Consider the following 21981-nt stretch of genomic DNA (forward strand, 5'->3'; position numbering starts at 1 on the left):
CCATTATCTCATTGGACAATAGGATCTTATTGGATATCCCTTTGGATGCTAGTAGTTGCCATGAACTAATTATAACTGAGTGCTCTATAGAAACCAGCATGAACATGATTTCCCCCATGTTTTAAAGTTCACTTCAAGCTGATTATTTAATCTCAGATCAAACTAATGCGTTTCTGCTTGTCTTTGTGTAAGATTCTGTTTGCTCTGGTTTGGTTTAGGTAACTAAATAATTGCAGTCAGTTGAGCAAATTCTGGTAATCCTTTCATCTTAACAACTGGTATAGAAACTCAGTATTATGATTTAGGAGTCACACACATGACCGCTAAATGCAAAAAGAAAAATGAAAGATTAATGCTTGAGCATATAAACTCCTTGTTTGTGACATGAATGTTAGAACTGATACTGTATATCTCTGTAGATGCATCAGAATTAAATCCAAATATGGTTCTATACAGACTATAAATGTTTGCATCATCTTAGCATTTTACAAAAATAAGTTTTTGGGATCCATGTTATTAAAACAAATGACTTTATGAAAAACACAAATTTAGATATTTATGAATTATGCCATATATTTATATGCATATCTATATAAAGTATGTGTAGTCTATTATAAAGTATATATATGTTAGTTTATTCAGAATTACAGAAATTTTCTATGAACATGTTAAACCATATCATCAGTATAAAATAAAAATGTCCATGTAATCACATGGTGTGAAGAAAGTGTGGTTCCAAATTATATCAACCTAAATTTTGTTTATTAGTGCATATAGGATTGATTAAATTTAAGTGTTAATCATTTTATTACCAAACTGGTCTCAAAACATCGAAATCTGACATTTCTGAATGAATTTGAGTGTTATTTGTGTGAAGCTGATATGAATATGGTTATTTAGAGACTGTGAGGTCTCGAGATCAGCATGCATTCTCTCGCATAGTGAAAAATCATGATGCCTGACCTGGAAAGACCTGAGTCTGCACCCTGTGCCCAAAATCTCCATCTAATACAACTTGAAAGTTGCACTGACGACAAAATACTGCCAAAAGAAAAGTGGGAACATTTTATGTATTATGTGGGAAAGACAGTTTTGGTGAATGAAAGGTTTGGTAAAAAGACGTGTGAATGTAGAATTCATTATTTAAAAAAAATCATCCCTGGAATTTGTAACAAGGCAAAAATTATTGATCACTGCCTGATCCTGTTCGACATTTCCCAGACTTTTATTTCATTGCTGTCTTGCTGATCTTGTGGTTATGAAAATGGGATACTTTGTAAATCAGTTCTGCTCCTGGAGATCGACTGTGCATTTCTGCAGATTGGTTCCAGCTACAGCACACCTGCCAAACATTCAGTTGAATCTAACCAATTAATACCGGTGCTTGTTTTTAGGTTGGAACTAAGCTCTGCAGGTAGATCTACAAAAGCTAATTAAAATATTAATGTACTAATTAGTGAAAACTCCATGTATTGATGTAATTATGCTATATACTATGTCTCTATTTGTTTCCAATCACAATAAACGATTCAACCTCAGTATCAAAGATAATTTGGTTAAATGTGCATGATAAATAGATAGATAGAACCATTGCATAATAATTTTGTATTGAGTTGTTTTGTGTTTTCAAAGTGTGAAAATAAAATAGATGACTTAAACTGAGCACTTTTTGTGTGTGTTCACTCCATCCTTCACCTGTTTGGGCTCGTCTCACTGGTCACGTCTCTGGAGTCTGTATTCGTGCTGATGAGACGGCAGACCTTTACTCTCATCTCTTTCTCTCTCCACTCATCGCTCCATCAGTGCTGTCCCAGTGGGCTTGAGTGATATAACAGGATACCCTGCCTATTAAAAACTACCCTAACCTCCTTACTGTAACTGTCTTCATCTCCGTCACTCCTCTTTTTTTTTTAATGCCCCACTCTGACTTTCTTTTTAGTTCTGTGACCTCATCTTCTTTCTTGAACTGAAGATTTCCAGCATCTGAAATTTAAAAAGATGTGTTCATAGAAATGCTTGCCTGTCGTGTGTTGAATATAATGAAGATTTTTGTCTCTCTGTGTCTCTCTCTTTCCCTTCTTCACTTCTTGAGGTCAGAGTGTACTATGCTATTGATATCATGCCTAAAAATACTTTATCATGAGGCTAAGGCCACTATAAAGTATAATGAGACTAACAGGGAGAAGAAACTGAGAAAGGATCAAATGAGGCTTGAGTCTGACACGGATGATGACAAAAGTAAGCATTTATCCATGCTGTTTTTCTGAATTTAAGGTGAAAGTGTAAGTGTGTTTGCATATTCATACGCATGTAATCTCTTAAATATTTTAGTTTCTCCCAGACAGACTTTTGTATTTTCTTTAAAGGAACCCAGTAATCATACATGCATCTTGTTTAGTGTTTCAGAAGAGACACATTTATGATGCTGCACATCTTTTGTTAACTCCAACAAAGATTCAGTGGCATCATGTAGCCTACTGTAAATCTTGGATGCTGCTGAAAAAACTGAATTATGACAAATCGCTAGGGGAAATTGCACTAATTACTAATGTAAGGAGAAAATGAGTGCTCTGCCTTCTTTTTCTTACTCACTCATTTACTGTAAATTATGCGCTCTTTGCCAGACTGTCTTCTCACAATACACTATTGACCAATCTGTCATTCCCTCCATACCTAAACTAATTTACTGACATTCTCTGTTTACATGAGGGTGATTGTTAGAATTTGACAGGTCTACACTTTTACAGGCACAACAAATTAATTCACACACTTACAGCCATATATGCATTACAATATAATGCACAGAATGAAAAATTGGGATTTGCTTAGAGATTTTCTATAAATGAAATTTAACTAAAAAATATTTTAAATTGTAAATTAAACAAATTATTATATTACAAAATACAATTTCAGACTAATTTAGATTTCAAATTCATTGTTATTTGTCGTTTCTGTGCAAATATTTGTGAAGTTTACCAGCAATGTCTGAATGAACCAACTTTTTTTTCATTGCATTGTTATTAAATTATTAGCTTTTTATCTAATTATTAAATAAGATTAACTTAAAGCAAAAATATGACTGCAAAGGTAATCTAAATGCAAAAACATGAAAGTGAAAATCAGCATGGATATCCTATACTGGCTGTTATATTATCAAACTGATATTTGTAAGCCATAAATGTTTTGAAATATCAACCGTCTTTTCCCTGTCAAAAGCAGACACCAGACGTAAGCTTCATATAATCTTTCCATCCATCCGAAATTCAAAAGTACGTTTTCCATTGCGCACTACTAACCCAAGCCCTACTACATATTCATACGCACAACGTCTACGTTGCTTTTTGCTCTCCTTCGTTTTGAAGGAAAAAAAGAGGGACGGTAAGCGTTAAGATGTGAGGGAGGAGAAGATAACGGGGTATCAGTGGGAAATACGCACGTAAGAGAGAGAAAGAAAAAGGGAGGGAGAGACGAGGGAGGGAGAGAGAGACAGAGCGCGGATATTTTGCCAGGCACCCCTGGTGTAAGGCTTGTGCCTGCATACTTGTCAGCTCCACGCGCACGGGCAGGGTGAGTACACGCTTCTTCAGTCTGCTTTCATTGTTCTTTACTGTTCTCAACTAATGCGTGACTGAGCCAAAACACATTTCAACTTTTGTCGGCTGTTATAGACAGAACTTAAAGAAAACGAACGGATATGCGTTTATGGCTGGATGTCGACCGAGTACAGACGCGTTTCCATAATCCCAGCAGGTCTGCAAGCGAGTCGCATGTTGTGTCGATACGTGAGGGGAAGATGTATCGTTGTTTGTGGTCCGTTGTGAATTGTAAACGTCCAGGGTCATTCAGGAGACTGGCATGCGGTGATTCTACTAACATTTGCAGCTGTTGGGCAGGAGTGAGTGAATGGTAGCTGAGGTAGTTGAGACTGTAACTGGCTCAGTCAAGTGCCCCAGGAGGCGCGCGCTGGCATGTAGGTGGGAACTCCATCATTACTGGGCCAAGGTCTTTCCATGCATTAGCCTACATCTGGCTTGGCACTCTTTCACGTCTCTCTGTCCCCGTTCCTCACTGTACTGTATGTCTTTTGTTCACAATGTATTTATTGTAATACATTCAGATTACTAAATATTCTTAGTGTTCCTTTAAACAAAAATATGCAAACATATTTAAATAGATAGTTCATTATGTTTACTCACCCTTACGTCGTTTCAAATCTGGAGACTACTTGCTTCTTTTATGGACCATAAAAGATCTTGTTGAACTGTAATTGAAAGTCAGTCGGGTCCAAAAAACACTGGATCTCAATGACTTAGATTTTATGGTCAAAAAGACATTTTGCAAGATATTTTCTTAACTGTTAACTGTTCCTTTCATATTTTGGATCAAGCATACTTACAGTAAGCCACACTGACATCATACTGCGTTTGAATAGTGCACAATTTAAAGGGATAGTTCACCCCAAAATGAAAATTCTGTCATAAAATACTATGGATGTCATTGGCTACCAGCAACTGTTTGGTCACCAACATTCTTCAAAATCTTCTTTTGTGTTGAACAGAAGAAAGAAATTCATACAGGTTTGGAACAGCATGAGGGTGAGTAAATTATGAAATAATTTTTTTTTTTTTTTGATGAACTATCCCTTTAAGTACACACTTTGTGTGGCACCAAGCTCAAGGGAGTTACCTCAAGTTGTGGCAGTGCACAAAGATTTCCTTCAGCAAAGGTCAAGATCAGACCAAATCGGATGTGCAGACTCCACAAAAATGTAAAAACATAAAAAAGGAAATCTGTGGGTAAATATGCAATTTTGAGGTGGACTGATTTTGTCATGGAGAAGTAACCTCTCTTCTACATCAGCACACGCTGCCTTGAGGGGGCAGAAGAGCTGTGGGCGAAAGAGTTCAGTGAAAAAAATCCTCTCAGTGTAGACGGTCAAGCTGGAGTTTGATATTGTTGGTCTCTGCCTCTGTTGTGTTTGCTTCAGAGCACTCAGCACCAGCACTTTTCCTCCACAGCGTTCATGCTGTGCCTTTTTTTGCTGCATTGCAAAATCTGTCCATCATTTGCTGAGGTTCATCTTCTGTTGACTGCTGGTGTTAGGGCTTGTGTCATTCTTTGCGGCAGGATGAAAGGCAATAGGTCAAACTCTCCGATATTCACACAGACGCAATAAAAAGTCTCGTCTAGACTTCTGAGATTTATTTTGGAAGCCAAGAGTCTCCGTCTCTTTTTCTCTTTCTTACGCTTTCTTTTTCTCCCTCTCTTGTTGCTCAGGGTGCTGCTCTGAATCACCAGCTCGGAGAGACACACAGGAAATGACAGCATGAAAAAGCACACACACACACACACACACAACAAATTTTGTCACACACACTCTATACAACCTCTTCAAAAATATCCATCATAAAAGTCGCCATAGCAGCAGCAGCTGAGTGACTGCGGAGACAGCAAACTGATTCTTTCAACCTCATGCGTGTAACCGAATGACAGCATTCATTTCATTAATCACATGTCAAATCGTAATCTTTAAATATGTAGAGAGCGAATGACAGGATGAAAGCGTTCCTGTATCAGCTCGGCACAGATGCAGAGACAATGACAGTGAGCAATATGCACATTTCGCTTTCAAAAGACCTTTCAAGTTGTCATTAGCGCTGTCAACCATTCACAACCGAGACAAAAAGCATCCCTCATTAATTAAGAATCGATCAGAGCTCTGCCCTGGGAGAATCAAGAGAGGTGCACAGGGTCAGAAAGAGGATGTAATCTTAGTTTTACAATACATTTCACATAGAGAACAGTAGTTCATAGTGTACACTCTGACATTTACATACTGCCATTTTTAGTTAGTTGCCCCATATATGGCCTCTCCTCATTCCAGTGTCTTTTCTTGCCCTGACTCTGTTCTTTTACAGTCTGTACCTTTCCTTCTCATTTTTAAAGAAGTCTTATGTTAACTAAAACTACTAGAAATAATTTAAATGAAGGTCAAATAAATATATTATATTCCATATAATATTCCATAAACTCAAAAAAATTGCAGGGTTAAATACAACCCAGCGCTTGGTGAAATATGGACAAACCCAGCGTTGTTTTGACCCAACAGTTGGGTTAAATGTTTAACCCAATCTTCTGGGTAGTTTTATTTAACTCAACTAGCTTATTGTTTAAAGTTACTATATGGCCGGCTTAAAATGAACCCAAAATCATTGTAAATTAAATTCAGACACATAATTACTAGAGGCAACAGCAATAATCAAAAGGTGAACATTTATTTACAAGCAATTTAAAAAATGTTTATTTAATTATTATTTATTCAACTTTTATTGAACATATTAATACGTTAATTTAATTCCAACCTATTTTGGGTTATTTTGGAGTATTTTAAACAAGAAATATTGTAATTTTAAACAATAGTCGAGTTAAATAAAACTATTTAAGAAGGTTCGGTTAAACATTTAACCCAACCGCTGGGTCAAAACGACCGAGTCGCTGGGTTTGTCCATATTTCACCCAGCATTTTTTTTTTTTTTTTTTTTTCTCGATTTGATTAAAAATTCCCTTTTGATATGTTTTCTTGGCAACTAACTGGCATAAAATAAGTTTAAGTTACTTACTAAAATTAAAAGCACTAAAATGACTAAAACTAAAATTAATTAATTATCAATTAATTAAAGCTAAATGGAAACATTATAAAACTAATAAAAATGTGAAAAGCAGAAAACAGTACAGTGCGGTACGATTCGGGACGGTACACCCTAATCCAGCTTGCGTTTCCACCGCCAACAGTACCCTTACTTGATAGGCGTGGTATATGCCAGAAAGTAACAATCGACGATAAAGCGCGACAAAAAGCACATCTCTGCCTCTTTTTGTTAAATGGCAGTTTTAATGAACAATAATAGCCATTATAAAAGTATAATTACAAAGTATATATAAGGCTTATATAAGCAAAACGATTCAGTCAAACGTATGCTAAACGTAAGTCAGCGCTGTACTACGGTAAAGTTCAAAATAATATAAAGTTAAACATAACTTTGTGTTCAGCCAAAACGATATGACCAGGAACAAATAATAGATTCATGAGACCACGAATGCCTGTTGAATATACCCGAAACGAATTGTATCTCATGTTTAATCACTACAGAGACATCAGAGCCAGCGGCAAATGCCGGAAGGACTACCCGAGCTAAGGCTGCTCTAGGCGGAGACATGAGCACTGAGCACCCGGTGATCGCCTGGAGCTTCGAAATCGGCATAGCAAATTTTCAAATAGGCGCTATCTTTATAAATAATATATTTATATTCACATATTTGAGTTTTTAAACAACTACATTCTCGCCTGAAAAACAATAACAGTAAAATTTTGAAAATTATGCGGGTTTTTGGGCAATGACGTTTCACAATCCTCAAGAACAGACAAGAACACATATTGAGAAACGGCTATTGTCTGTGTGAATGTATAAAATTATAAAATACACTTATATTTTTTTGTGTTTATGCACTCTGATGTAAATAAGCCCAACACTCATGGACAGCAGAGCGGAACGAGTGAAGGAGAAGCTTTATCCCCTTGTATCACGCAAAAGTGATGATTCTAGACAACCAATCAGCGTTCTGCAGGGAGTTTAGCTCCGCCCTTTTGGTACCCTTTGCTGTGCTAGGTACCCCAACGAAAGGGTACCAAAAAAGTGGTACGTACGGTTCGCTATTTTGGTGCCATTCACAACTTCTGACAATGTAAACGGACATAATTGCGTACCGTACTGTACTGAACCGTACCGCTCTGTGGAAACGAGCCATTATTCGCCCTCGTGCCAAACTTGTGTGACATTCTATCTTCTGTAGAGCACTAAAGGATGTTTTTATTTTTTTTGGTCCATGCAGCTACAGTTAATTGAAGACTCAAGCTTTCAGATTTCAAAAGCATCATAAACATGGTCTCATGATCTATATTTGAAATTACAATTCTGAAAATAATCCGACTTGTGATCGTTTTCTAATGAAAATCATCAATTTCACAAAACCAGTCTGAATGATTTGACTCATCTGGTTATTTTACAACTCACATGATTAAATTATTCAGCCCCTAGCAGCTCACTGGACAGGAAGATTATCATTAAATAATGACTTAAATTTCTGTCAGTTCTTCACAAATTCTGTTGTACGGCTCCAGAACACTCACAATACAGTCATATTTATCATTATTATAATATTTTTATGGTGCTTTAGTCCATTTAATTGTAGAAAAGAATGATTTGTACAATCCTTTAAAATTTCTTCTTTTGTGTTCAGCAGAAGAATGAAAGTCATAGAGGTTTGGAATGACAACTGAGTGAGAATTAAAGAAAGAATTGTAATTTTTGGATGAACTAATTCAATAGCAGCTTTTAACAGATTCTGTTCTCCTACAGTGCATCACTCTGCAGGGCATGCCGATGTGAATTAGTGAGCAGGACCGGTGTGTGTTTACTCATGTCTACATCTGTTTCTTTCTCAGTACGGATGAGGTCTGTGTCTCACAGTAAAGCTATGACTCATGACTCTGTAGGCGCTTGTGTGTGTTGTGCCATCTGAATCACTGCCAATAATCTTTCACGTTCTGCTTCAATGAATGCCATCCGTTAAGCCTGGTGAACTTTGACCTTTCGTATGATTGGCTGATTACCGCCACAGTGGGACAGGAACTGTCTCTTGTGATCTTTTACACTCCTCTTATCTGTTTTCTCTTGGCGTTTGTACTGGTGAACTGAGGAGCGACTGCGACTGTGTAGAAGTGTCTAGATTTGATGGTTTTTCTGCTGTGATTTGGAGCTTGAGTGCTGACGGTTGATGTGTGTGTGTGTGTGCACAGATGAGCTCTTGCAGCAGCAGGGCTCTGACTCTGCTCTCCACAGTGTTTGGGGCGTGTGGACTTCTGTTGGTGGGGGTTGCCGTGGCGACGGATTATTGGCTGCTGATGGAGGAGGGAATCGTACTGCAGCAGAACCAAACTGTCGATGTCAAGATGGCATTACATTCAGGCCTCTGGAGAGTGTGTTTCATAGCAGGTGCGGACACACACATATTGTACACTAAGGTCTTAGATAGTACTTTATGATACAACGTTTGGATGTCAAGGATGCCCAAACAGGCTGATCTGCCTGCATGGGACCATATCCACACATGCACAAAAAAAAATTTAAATTATGTATATATATATATATATATATATATATATATATATATACATACAGTCATGGCCAAAAATATCGGGACCCTTGGTAAATATGATCAAAGAAGGCTGTAAAAATGAATCTGTATTGTTAATCCTTTTGATCTTTTATGAAAAATATTCACAAAAATCTAACCTTTCATTGGAAAATAAGAATTTAAAATGGGGGGAAATATCATTATGAAATAAATGTTTTTCTCTAATACACATTGGCCACAATTAACGGCACCCTTTTATTCAATACTCTTTGAAACCTCCATTTGTCAGTTTAACAGCTCAAAATTTTCTCCTGTAATGCCTGATGAGGTTAGAGAACACCTGACGAGATCAGAGACCATTCCTTCATCCAGAATCACTCCAGATCCTTTAGATTCCCAGCTCCATGTTGGTGTTTCTCCTCTTCAGTTCACCTCACTCATTTTCTACAGGGTTCAGGTCAGAGGACTGGAATAGCAACAGCAGAAGCTTGGTTATGTGCCCAGTGACCCATTTTTGCGTTGTTTTTTAGGTTTGTGTTTGGATTATTGTACGGTTGGAAGATCCAAACATGGCCCATTATAAGATTTCTAACAGAGTCAGTCACTTATTGATTTTTTATCTGTTAGTATTTGATAGAATCCATGATGCCATGTGTCTAAACAAGCTATAGGCCCACAACATCAAAAATACAGCAGTATATTTCATTGTACACATGGGGTACTTTTTATCCCTGTGTTCACCAAACCCATCTTGAGTGTTTGCTGATAAAAAGCTCATTTTTTAGTTTCATCTTACCATAGAAGCCAGTCCCATTTGATGTTTCAGTCGTGTCTGATAACTGAATATGCTGGAGTTTGTTTTTGGATGAGCTAGGAGAATTTTTCTTGAAACCCTCCTGAACAACACGTGGTGATGTAGGTGCTGTTTGACAATTTTTTGTAAAGGTTTTCTGACCCCGAGACTCAACTATTTTCTGCAATTCTCCAGCTGTGGTCCTTGGAGAGTCTTTAGCCACTCAGACTCTCCTCCTCACCGTGCATTAGGACGATATTGACACACGTCCTCTTCCAGGCAGTTTCGTAAAATTTTCTGTTGATTGGAAATTCTTAATTATTGCCCTGATGGTGGAAATGGGGATTTTTCACTGCTCTAGCTCATTTCTTAAAGCCACTTCACTAATTTGTGAAGCTCAATTATCCTTTGCTGCACATCAGAAATATATTCTTTGTTTTTTCTCATTGTGATGGATGATTAAGGGAATTTGGTAGAGATGCACCGATCGACTGGCCAGGGACCGGAATTAGCTGGTTTTCCACATGATCGGCCCGGACCGGTGACTGGCTGGTCAGTCTACCGATTCTGAGCCAGTCTGTTGTGACGTCACACTTACAGCGACTGATAATGTATTTATATCGTGCCAGATGAGGCTCGTGCAGCCCGAGTGTGTGTGTGTGTAAGAGACTCCTGCAGAAATCAAAACAAATGAGCGCAACATTGAATAAAGAACTAATTACTCACTCATTCAAACGCCACCTACTGGTTTGGTTTCATATTTAAAACTATCATTGCAGTTTCCCAACTTTTTTTTTTATTTGTGTTTAAAAAATATTTAAAACATTAATCTTATAAAAGTCTTTATGCATTCAAAATTTTGAAGTATAAATGCATTTATGGCTCCTCAGCTTCAACAAACAGTCTGTGAAAATACATCTAATGCTACTTCAGATGCAGCTTCTTGTTTTGTTTAAACTGATTTCATTTGAGTGGTTACAGCCCTACAGTTTCTTATTATTCTAACTGAATAAATTAAAAACAATGTAAGAATTTGATGTGAAAGATGACACATTTATTAAGGTTAGTGAAAAAATGTCAATTTAAGAAACATAGTGGGAAATGACATCTGTATTGTTATATACAGCAACTCCTTTTCAGTTAATTGTTATTTCTACCTCTTTTCTAGTCAAAGATCACTTTATTTTGAGAGTTGTTTAAGTGAGAGAAGATCTGTAACTTTCTCCAGATTGGGGCAATTGTAATGTGTAATAATTTTTTATGATGTCAATTATAATTTTTTGGCATGAAAAAAAGGATAGATTTTTGTTTATATATGCTGTCAATTATAGTTTTTAGAAAGAAAATCGGAATCGACAAAAATCGGTATCGGCAGGTCACACTTACAAAAAAATCGGAAATCGGAATCAGCCAAGAAAATGCAATTGGAGCATTTCTAGATTTTGGGCTTTGTTTTCAACTCTATTTATATTTCTGCGAAACAGGAAGCCATGGCTGGATAATTTCATTTTCATAATCACCCTGGAGTGCTCAAAATTGTGAATATGAATGGGAATATACTTCAGAAATATTTTACTCATAAGAATTTCTAGGGGTGCCAACAATTGTGTCCAACGTGTATTTGAGAAAAACATTTATTTCATAATGATATTTCCCCCATTTTAAATTGATATTATGCAATGAAAGGTTAGATTTTTGTGAATTTTTTAAATAAAAGATCAAAAGGATTAACAAAGCAGATTCATTTTCACAGCCTTCTTTGATCATATTTACCAAGGGTGCCGACATTTTAAACCATGACTGTATGTATATATATTAGGGATGCGCGGTATACCGATACTGGAAAAATACCGGTATATATTATATTTCAAACGGTACGATATCATAATTTTGCTCAATTCGGTATTTCATACGCTGCTGTTGCAAAATGCACCTGTAGGTGGCAGTGCTTCCCAAATTGCTGCGCAACTGGTAAATGTGACAACAGAACAACGCGATGGATCAAACAGATGAAACTCAGCGCACCCAAAATTAATAAATAAAGAGAACAGTAGAAGTGAAATATGGCATTACTTTGGATAAAAAACAGATGACAAAGGTGAAGGAACTGACCTCACTGCACCTGTATGCAAGCGTTGCTATAGGCCTAAATCATGTTGCCACAGGAACACATCAAATCTTTTTAAGCATTTGTCGCTTGCTCATCCTGATCTTTTCAAAGAATTAAGAGATCGACAGGTGAGTGCATCATTCATAAATTCAGATTTGATTTGACCTTTTATTTACATCTGATCAACGCACATTCAAATGTAATACAATAAGCGCAAATGTGCATGTGAGACACGCTAGAATCAATGACGTTTTGGTCACGTAATGAATGCACTTGCATTTCATACAATCAAATTTTAATTGGATATGAATTGAGCAAGAGTTTTGCTATATTAATTTTAGTATCAATGATAAGAAGGGCATGTTTCTGACGCGCTGCCGACCACTAATATGAAGCAAGTGAGAGAGTGAGATTTATATTTAATGCTTTTTCTTTGGTTGAGTCTGAAATCTGAAAACAATCTGAGAGAGAGAAATAATAACATGATTTTGAACATTACTTTGACTGTTAGAATAACACTTTACAATAAAGCAACATTTGTTGCATCAATTGCGCAACTTGAGTGCTATTTTTTTTCTTCAAAATGAAACCTATGTTTCCGGTAGGTTTTTTTTTTTTTAGGAGACATTTAGTTTGCACTGAAAATATAAGATTTGAATATATTTATAATGCAGTTAGCCTATTTTTTTTTTTCTCCAACATCAAAATGTAACCTATGTTCCCTTTAGGTTTTTTGTTACAGTGTGATACAAAGGTATTAACATATGAATCTGTTTTTATTATTAATAATATTTTTTTTTAATTCACTTATCTTTTGAGGCTGGTTATTTGTCACCTATGGTATCGATTTAGTATCGATACCGAGGTACTACATTTTGGTATCGTACCGAAGCCAAAATTATGGTATCGAGCCATCCTTAATATATATATATATATATATATATATGTATATATTATTTGTAGTTCTGTACATGTCCATTCAAAAGTTAGGGTCAATAATATTTTTTTTTAAATCCTTATTCAGCATTGATACATTACATTGGTCAAAATCAAAATAGTAAAGGCATTTATAATGTTACAAAAAATTATATTTCAAATGAATCCTGTTCTTTTGAGCTTTCTATTCATTAATGAATCCTGAAAAAAAAGTATCACATAAATGTTTTCAACAACGATAATAATAAAAAGGTTTCTTTAGAAGCACATGAGAATATCAGATTGATTTCTGAAGGATTATGTGACACTGAAGTCTGGTGTAATGGCTGCTAAAAATTCCATCAAAGTACCATCAAAGCAATTAATTACATTTAGAATTAAAATAGAATAGAAAACAGTTATTTCAAATTTGTAATAATATTTCACAGTGTTACTGTTTTTACTATATTTTTGATGAGCATAAGACTTCTTTCAAAAACATGATATAATTTTTACCCACCCCATCTTGCCCACAGCACACTTTTGAACATTAAATATTAAAAATATATGAAATAAATATGAGAAATATATTGTATGTTTTCATGAAGAAAGACCTATTGGGAAAAGTAGTGTGAAAAAGACAATGTGTATTTCAAAATTAAAGAATTTTATAATTTAATAATGTATAATCCTGCTGATGTCAGATAAAATTATTAAAATAATATTTTTATTAATTATATATAAACAATTTTTTTTTACTTTGTATTAGAGTAAAAGTGCATCTACCTACTTAGAATTATTACTTTTATTTTGGTGTTATTTACTGTTAAAATACTGTCTGTCGAATAAAATAATCATGAATATTCCTTTAAACAAAAAAGACAAATAAAACTGGCGATAATAATAATATATAATAATATTGAATGTGTGTTCATATATATTTATGTAGTTCCTGTATTTTTAATTTATATAACTATCTTTCACTATATCCTCTGTCTCACTGTTTTAGGTTCAGAGAAAGGTAGATGTGTGGCCTCCGAGTATTTCACAGAGCCAGAGATCGAAATCACCACAGAAAACACTGCAAATATCCTCAGTGAGTGGGACATACTTCAAATTCAAAGTAACATATTGTCCACATTTACACGCACAGTTCTCACACACATGTATTTACTGTTCTGGCAGAGATGGTGCGGACAGCTACGCCCTTCCCTATGGTGTCCCTGCTCTTCGTTTTCATGGCCTTCATCATCAGTAACGTGGGCCACATCCGTCCGCAGCGCACCATCCTAGCCTTCATTTCTGGAATCTTCTTCATCCTCTCAGGTAGTGGGAAACCTTTCCTTCTGTAAGGTGGAAACACCTGGTGCAATGTTTTGTGACCCTTTATGAGTTATATCTAAAAATGTATCTTTCTTAGACATTTTATATTTATATATAATATAACACTTTTAGGATAGATGTTGTGCCATCTATAATTGTCATCACAAATGGGCCTGGAGGAACATTCTTTTGAATTAAGTCTCTTTCTAAAATTCTCTTACCGTTAAAAATAGTTCATAACATATTTAATACAGATCCCTTTTTTTCAGGAAGATTAAATGTGTGAGGATTTTGTGTTCTGTACTCACCAGAATGCAGCAGTACCATCTGTACTACATTATGGATGTCTCCTCCAATCATAAACCTGTGTCTGAGCATGAAATCGCTCCATCTGTTTATTATTTAGCAGTTTTTGGAACCAGTGGATACAGTGATAAAGTGTCTTGGTGGAAGTGCTGTATTTTTATTGCATTAGTTATTCTGTAAAATAACACATCTATCATATGAGTAGCATATCTTAACCCTCTGTCGCATGATAGCTCTCATTACACGATTGCATATCTTTTGCTCTTATCATTTTCTCATGTAATGTTCTAACACAGAGCAAAAACACAGTCATTTATTCATGTAGGCACAACTGCCTATATCATATAAATGTGAAGATTAAACTCATCAGTCAATGGTGCCAGATTTATTTTCCAATAGATACCTCAAAAATCTGAGCATGCAGTTCAGTGCTGCACCAGCAGAGGTCAGCAAGATTATAAAATATAAAACGTGTTCAATTAGATGGAATCAGACAGAGACCCTAGTAGCCATTGCAGCTCAAATTTGTCTAAATATAAAGAGCTCAAATGAAATGACATTTAATGATTGAATTATTATTGTTTGTAAACTTAAAATAACCATATAGTACACTGTACAGGAGTATTTTAATTTGAATTTCCACAATAAAAATGTAGGATTTAGCTATATTTTAGGTATATTTTAAATATTTACAAAATACGTTCATTTCTAGGTCCCTAAAACCAGCACATTTGTGACATTGAAGCACAAGATGGTCTTTGGATCATTCTCAAATCATGCTGGAGAAAATGATCTACTTGTGGACAAACTCATGGGGTTCATGCAGCTTGAGTGCTGCTGTCATTACATATACATTTTTTTATTAAAATTAGAATTTTAGAATTAATACAAATTTTAGAATGACTTTTAAAAAGCACTAAATAAATGCATTTTCCCCCATGAACTGAGTTTGAACTCCACTGTAAACATGCATGAAATAGCACTATAATATCTATATGTCTGCAGTGAGAGTCTAACCCTAACCTGAATGTAGAACTTATTTGTATGCAGATGCCAGTGTTGTTTACTGCATCGCTGCCTCAACCTTGCACACGGCCAGAAAAGACCTTCAACTTTATCGAAAACACCTCTCTCCTCTTGCAGCACAAACTTTCTGACAGGCCGCCCTTGAAAAACACCTTTTTACATGTCCTTTTCTCTCTGTGTTCTCTATCAGCCTGCTGCTGAATATGTAATGGGCATTTCAGACTGCTCGGGGCTGATAAAAGTCCTTTAGTTGAAGGAAGCCATTAAAAAGTAAAGATCAAGTGCGCTGATAGTGCCGTTAGATGGAGCGGCTGTGAAATGTAGCTGATGTTTGCAGGAATGATGTGTTTTTGTTTTGTGTATGTGGATAAGAGAATCGGTCATTCGGCTGTTGCGATAAATATTACAGGCATTTCTTGGTTTGTGCACATTGGGTGAGCTTTTCTCACCTTGTTCCTTTTACAGTTTTGCCACCATTCTCTGTTCAAACTCGCACACATACTCACATTCCTCTGCTACGCACAATTTACTTGCCTCTGCTTGTTAAAGGCATAGTTCTCCAAAAAATGTACTCTCTCTCAGGCCATCTTAGATGTAGACGAGTTTGTTTCTTCATCTGAACAAGATGAGAAATTTAGCATTACATCACTTGCTCAGTATGGATCCCCTGCAGTGAATGGGTGCCGTTAGAATGAGAGTCGAAACACCTGATAAAACATCACAATAATCCACAAATAATCCACATGACTCACTCAAAACAAATCTATCAACTTCATATAAGTCCTCTATCCATAATATTTATTTTTCTGGTGGAAAAAGTCATCTCGTCTGAATCAGGAGAGAAATACAAATCAAGCACAAGTGAAAATAGTCCAATGTAGTTCTTAAATATGTCGGTGGATTTTGATGTGAGAGGACAACAGGGGATAGGCTCACTGGAATAAAAATTATTATGGATTATGGACTCATATTTTGGCTAGAAGCGATGGTTTAAAGTTAAAACACATTAATGAGGGATTTGTTTATTACAAGCATGCAGCTTTTGCCTTCATAAGGCATTAATCGATGGACTGGAGTAGTGTTGATTACTTGTGGATTACTGTGATGTTTTTATCAGCTGTTTGGACTCTCATTCTGACGGCACCCATTCGCTGCAGAGGATCCAGTTGTGAATTTGGAATTTCTCCAAATATGAAAAAACAACTCTTTTACATCTTGGATGGCCTGAGGGTGATTCATTTTAAAGCACGTTTTCATTTTTGGCTGAACTATTCTTTAAACTTGCAATGTAAGGTATAATAAAAACCTGGTCCAAACCTCTACTCAATTCATGCTATCTCAACAGCCGTTTATGAGCACTATTTATTACAAATATAAGCTAAGCTATTAAAAACTCACGGAAACCAATATTTTAACGATTCATTAAAGTCTGACCATCAGTAATTTCAATATGGATATAAAGGTTAGAATTATGATTATTAGTAATATTCCAGCACACAGTAGGTGTACAGTATGTTAGCATCGTTGTTTGCTTTTGGCATCTAAAAGAGCATTTGGACCCGGAAATGGTCACGCGTGACGTCAAACTTACCAAGCAGATTTATCTCCTCTGTCCTCCATGCATCTCTCCTAGCCTGCTGTGCCTGCAGTGGGGAGAGTTTGGGGATGTGATTTATTTAGATGGAGCTGATGTCCTCTCATCATTGGCCGGGCAGACCCTGGAGTGTGTACAGTACTTGTGTGTGTCTGTTGAGTTGGCTGAAGGTCCTCAGGGTCCTGACAGTGCATCACAGTACAGTTATTTAACTATATTGTTTAGTTCTGTTGTTCTAGTTTTTGTGAAGCTGCATTTAATATTTGTTATTCAGCAGGTGGCATCTTGGTGGTCTGTTGATTTTTCTTCAATTATTTGTTCTCTTTCTCTCTCTCAGGGTTGAGTCTGGTGGTGGGGTTGGTGCTGTATATCTCCAGTATCAATGATGAAGTAATGAACAGGCCGCGGGAGCCAGAGCAGTTCTTCAACTACCGCTACGGCTGGTCCTTTGCATTTGCTGCCAGCTCCTTCCTGCTCAAAGAGGTCAGAGGATGAAATTTCAGTCCAAAGTATCAGTGCCTTTTTTGGTTGTCATTTTTTGCTCAGAATAAATGCAAGCCCCTTGGCCTTGAATGGCCAAGATGTAGTCATATTTCTTGTGAAAGCTTCAATGACTTGAACGTATCCATTCTTCTAGGCCCGAGGGGCTTAACAAATGATGGTACTGTAATTATGTGTCTTGATGCTGCTGAAGCAGATGCTTTTAACATGACCCTGCTCTGACATACATTTCAGTTGAAGGCAGGAGCTTCAAATGTGCTCTTTATGTATTATGAATGTGGAACTTCAGATGTGCTCCATTTTATTTGCTACTCAGCGTCTGAATACTGTATTTAGAGCACTTAATCATATTGTTTAATATTGACTGCAATAGGAACATTTTAAGTAACCTGAGCTCAAGGAGGTCAGTTTAAGAGATTTTCAACATGTATATATTTATTTCTGTTTCTTCACATTATAACCACATAAGATTGGGTTTTTAGGTTTTAAGATATTTCTGATTCAAGTGTAGATGTTATCCAGGTGATTATGAAAGTCAGAAGAAGATGAAGTTGATGATGGAGCAGTCAGAGCTGCAGATCACAGGCTGTCTGTCAGCCGTTTCTTGTGTGTGTCCATAAAGTGAGGATTAAGCATAATTGAAGTTCAAGCTCTAACTCTTTTTTTCTGCTTGATTCAGCAGGATCCTTTTACTATTATGGTCGCCAAAGGAAACATTAGTTTGTCAGTGAGAATATTAGAGCAAGAGCAAAGAGGAATTGCTGTAAAATCACCTTGTATATTCACCTCAGGTTTTTCTTTGTTTAATGAAGAGTGTAGTCACATAACCACAGAACAATATTTCTTATGCATGCTGCTGTTATTTCCAACCTGTCATAAATGCTTTATTGATTTGCCATATTTGCCCAAAGTAAATAATTAAACACATACATTCATACCTAAATAAATCTGTCATTTCTTTTGTGCGTATTTTCAAACTATATATAATAAATAAACATTTAAAAACACTTTAAAAAGATGAGATTACTAATAAATGCAAATAAGAAATGATTAATCATTATAAATAATCCCACAGGTCTGCAGTATTATTCTCATAGGCTCACTTCTGATTTTATTAGGATAACCAAATCATCTTCCCATAACTTAACTGTTAATACTCAGCTGTTTAAAAGTTGGTATTAGTAAGACCTTTTTATTTTATGTAATAACTCTTATTTATCAACGTTGATTTAAATTGATCAAAAATTGTACAGAAAAATATATATAAATGCTGTAATTTCCACATTTTCCGCACAAATATTAAGCAGCACCACTGTTTTCAACATTGATAATAATAAAAAATGTTTCTCGAGCACCAAATCAGTGTATTGTAATGATTTATGAGGATCATGTGACACTGAAGACTTGAGTAATGACTGCTGAAAATTCAGCCTCGCCATCACAGGAATGAATTACTACTTGGTGAGCTTAAGAGACTTCCTTTAGAAACATTTAAAAAATCTTACCAATCTAATGTATTGTTGAGAAACACAAAGATGTTGGCCAGACAAAATAAAAGAAAATGTGGTAACACTTTAGTATTCTCACTATTAACTAGTTGCATGCCTATTATTGCCTATTATTATTAACTACTATTGCTATTATTAATATATTGGCTGTTTATTAGTACTTATAAAGTACATATTCTGCGTGACAATATTCTACATCCCTAATCCTATCCAATACCTAAACTTACCAACTACCTTACTAACTATTAATAAGCAGCAAATTAGTAATGTATTGAGGCAAAAGTCGTAGTTAATGGTTAGTTAATGGCAAGAATTGAACCCTCACAATAAAGTGAACATTTGAAATGTGTTAGTTATGACATCACATCTCTTCTCTCTCTCTCTGTTAAACTCTTTCTCTTATTCTCTCAGGGTGCTGGTGTGATGTCAGTGTATCTCTTTATGAAGCGTTATGCTGAAGAGGAGATGTATCGGCCTCACCCGGCTCTCTATCGCCCCCGCCTTTCTGAGGGCAGCGACTACAGCGGCCAGTACCTGCACCCAGAGACCTGGCCTCCCCCGCAGCGCGCTCGGAGCGCCTCCGAGATCTCCAGCGACATCTCCATCCAGCTCACACAGAACCCCCAGCCCCCGCTGAAGATCAGCGGCCAGCAGAGCACATCATCTCCGGGAATCACCGCTGCGTCCAGACCCACCTCTGGAGCTAGATACCAGCTGCAATCACCAGGTTCTGCAGCTCCATTCTCCCACAACCATCCCCTCCACCCTGGGGCACACGGAGCAGCTGCAGCATCCCAGACCCTGCCTCTGTCTGCGGCGCCCGCTGCAGTGCCGCCCCCGCACTATCACACACATATGCGCATGAGCGCCTCACCATGCTAATCGCAGACAGAAGAGAAAGTTTATAGAGTGTTTGTTTTTACTGAGATAATGCATAAACATTTAGAAACAGAAAGATGATGTAAGGCAAGATGTAGTTTTTTTATATGAGAAAAAGTTTTTCTGTTTGTAACAAAAGGCCTCTTTTTAAGACTGAATGTTGTGAAATTGTAGCATATTAAACTGCAATGGATCGAATGAGGGTTCATGCAGAACACTTGACAATCGCACACAACAGAACTGACAATTCATGTATTTAGACATACACATTAGAGCACATAAGAGAACTATTGCCTTCTATAGGTGATAGAAAAATAGATATATTACTGAACTTAAGTTATTTCTCATCATGGAATCTGTGAATTGTTAGTTTTAGTGTTAATATTATCATTAAATGCTAAAGTGGGAATTACTTGTTACTGAAAAAATTTTAAATGATGAAAATATTTTTTTTTTGTTTTTTCAAAGAATTGAGAAAAATGTAATATTTCTTGTATAAATACTGTGTACTGTTGTGTTTTGGCTGTGATTTGGTTCACTGCCTTTCTGCAGAATGTTGACAAATTTAGTGGGGGAAAAAACTAAATTAAAACTATTTAAATGTGCTTATTTTGTAAGATTATTTTCCAAATATCATATGTAGGTCCACAGAATAAGCTCTTGCCTGACAGCATATTTTATATTGTCAGCGCTCACAGCGCCCTCTAGTGGTTAAGAGGCTGAATTGAAACAGCAGCTTTAAGCGCTGTCCGTGGTGCTGAAATCGTTAAAGTCAACGCAGAGCATGCGGCAAAAAAAAAAACTGTAACCTTATAACATTATTGTGAATGAGTATAACAAATCACAGCTACAAATAGATGTTAACCAGATTAAAATAGACTATGAAACCACATTGCCTATTACACCAGAGACTAACTCTAATGATAAAGTGTTCTTGGTTTTTTGTTGCATGTTTGTATCTGTCTCTTGACTAAGGGGTGTGAGATGAGGTGTATATTTAAGCACTACCGTATGTATTGATCTTAAAAATTAAAGGGTTAGATTTAAGAGTTAGACTTAAATTATTTTTTTCTTACAAAAACGCATCGATTCGCTTACAGGAGGCTTTTATACACCCCCCAGAGCCATGTGAGGCATGTTTTATTATGGATGGATGCGCTTTATTTGACTACTTTTGGACTGTTGAAAAAAGAACAAGAAAATGTTTTATATATAATTCAGATTGGATTCATCTGAAAGAAGAAAGTCATATACACCTAGGATGCTTTGAGGGTGAGTAAAACATGGGCTGATTTTCATTTTTGGGTGAAGTAACTCTTTAAGTGTATAATGTCTATGCCACTAGAGGCGACACACGGAATTGCAGGAATAATGATCGTTGTCAAACAGGTTTCCTGAACACACCCCTTGTCTTCCATTGGTCAAACACACAGCCCCGCCCCAAACTGACGCCTTTGGTTGATCTGTATCGGACTGTTTGACATCGAATATTTTATCCCTCCACAAAGACAAAGAGCTAACATTTTCGGAAAATAACGTACGAATTGCTTCCTCATAGTTGTCCCTGCACTACACTGGATTATTAAATGCATTTCAACATCAAAAAGCACATACTTGAGGATTAAACGACAGAGCAATGTGAATGTGTTTATATTTGCGTGTATTTTCTGCACTGGGACTGTAAAGTGCTTCTCTGCGGTTCATCGTTCCATTGCCTCAGGGATGCATGCAGTCCAATTGTTCAAAACTGTCTCTCCATCTCTCTCTATTTCTATCTCTGCGTGTTTGAGTAGGATGTCATAACAGTCGCATTTCAGTAATTCCTTTCTCC

The 21981-nt window shown here is 36.3% G+C and overlaps 1 protein-coding gene across 1 annotated transcript; it reads left to right on the forward strand.

The window, feature by feature from the left end:
- The first annotated feature begins 3494 nt into the window (after positions 1 to 3494).
- Positions 3495 to 21194, forward strand: LOC306878128 (voltage-dependent calcium channel gamma-7 subunit-like). Its single transcript, XM_079430261.1, has 6 exons — positions 3495 to 3567; positions 8858 to 9053; positions 14023 to 14109; positions 14199 to 14339; positions 17600 to 17745; positions 19683 to 21194. Exons 2-6 carry the CDS (start codon positions 8858 to 8860, stop codon positions 20151 to 20153), a joined length of 1041 nt encoding a protein of 346 aa, XP_079286387.1. The 5' UTR covers positions 3495 to 3567; the 3' UTR covers positions 20154 to 21194.
- Positions 21195 to 21981: the final 787 nt, after the last annotated feature.

This window comes from Barbus barbus (assembly GCF_936440315.1).
Source record: "Barbus barbus genome assembly, chromosome: 12".
In the NCBI taxonomy this organism is placed as follows: Eukaryota; Metazoa; Chordata; class Actinopteri; order Cypriniformes; family Cyprinidae; genus Barbus; species Barbus barbus.

Coding starts and splice junctions, on each gene's coding strand:
- LOC306878128 (XM_079430261.1), top strand. CDS start 8,858: ATGAGCTCTTGCAGCAGCAGGGCTCTGACTCTGCTCTCCACAGTGTTT. Junction 14,340..17,599: donor AATCTTCTTCATCCTCTCAG/GTAGTGGGAAAC, acceptor TCTCTCTCTCAG/GGTTGAGTCTGGTGGTGGGG. Junction 17,746..19,682: donor GCTCCTTCCTGCTCAAAGAG/GTCAGAGGATGA, acceptor TTATTCTCTCAG/GGTGCTGGTGTGATGTCAGT.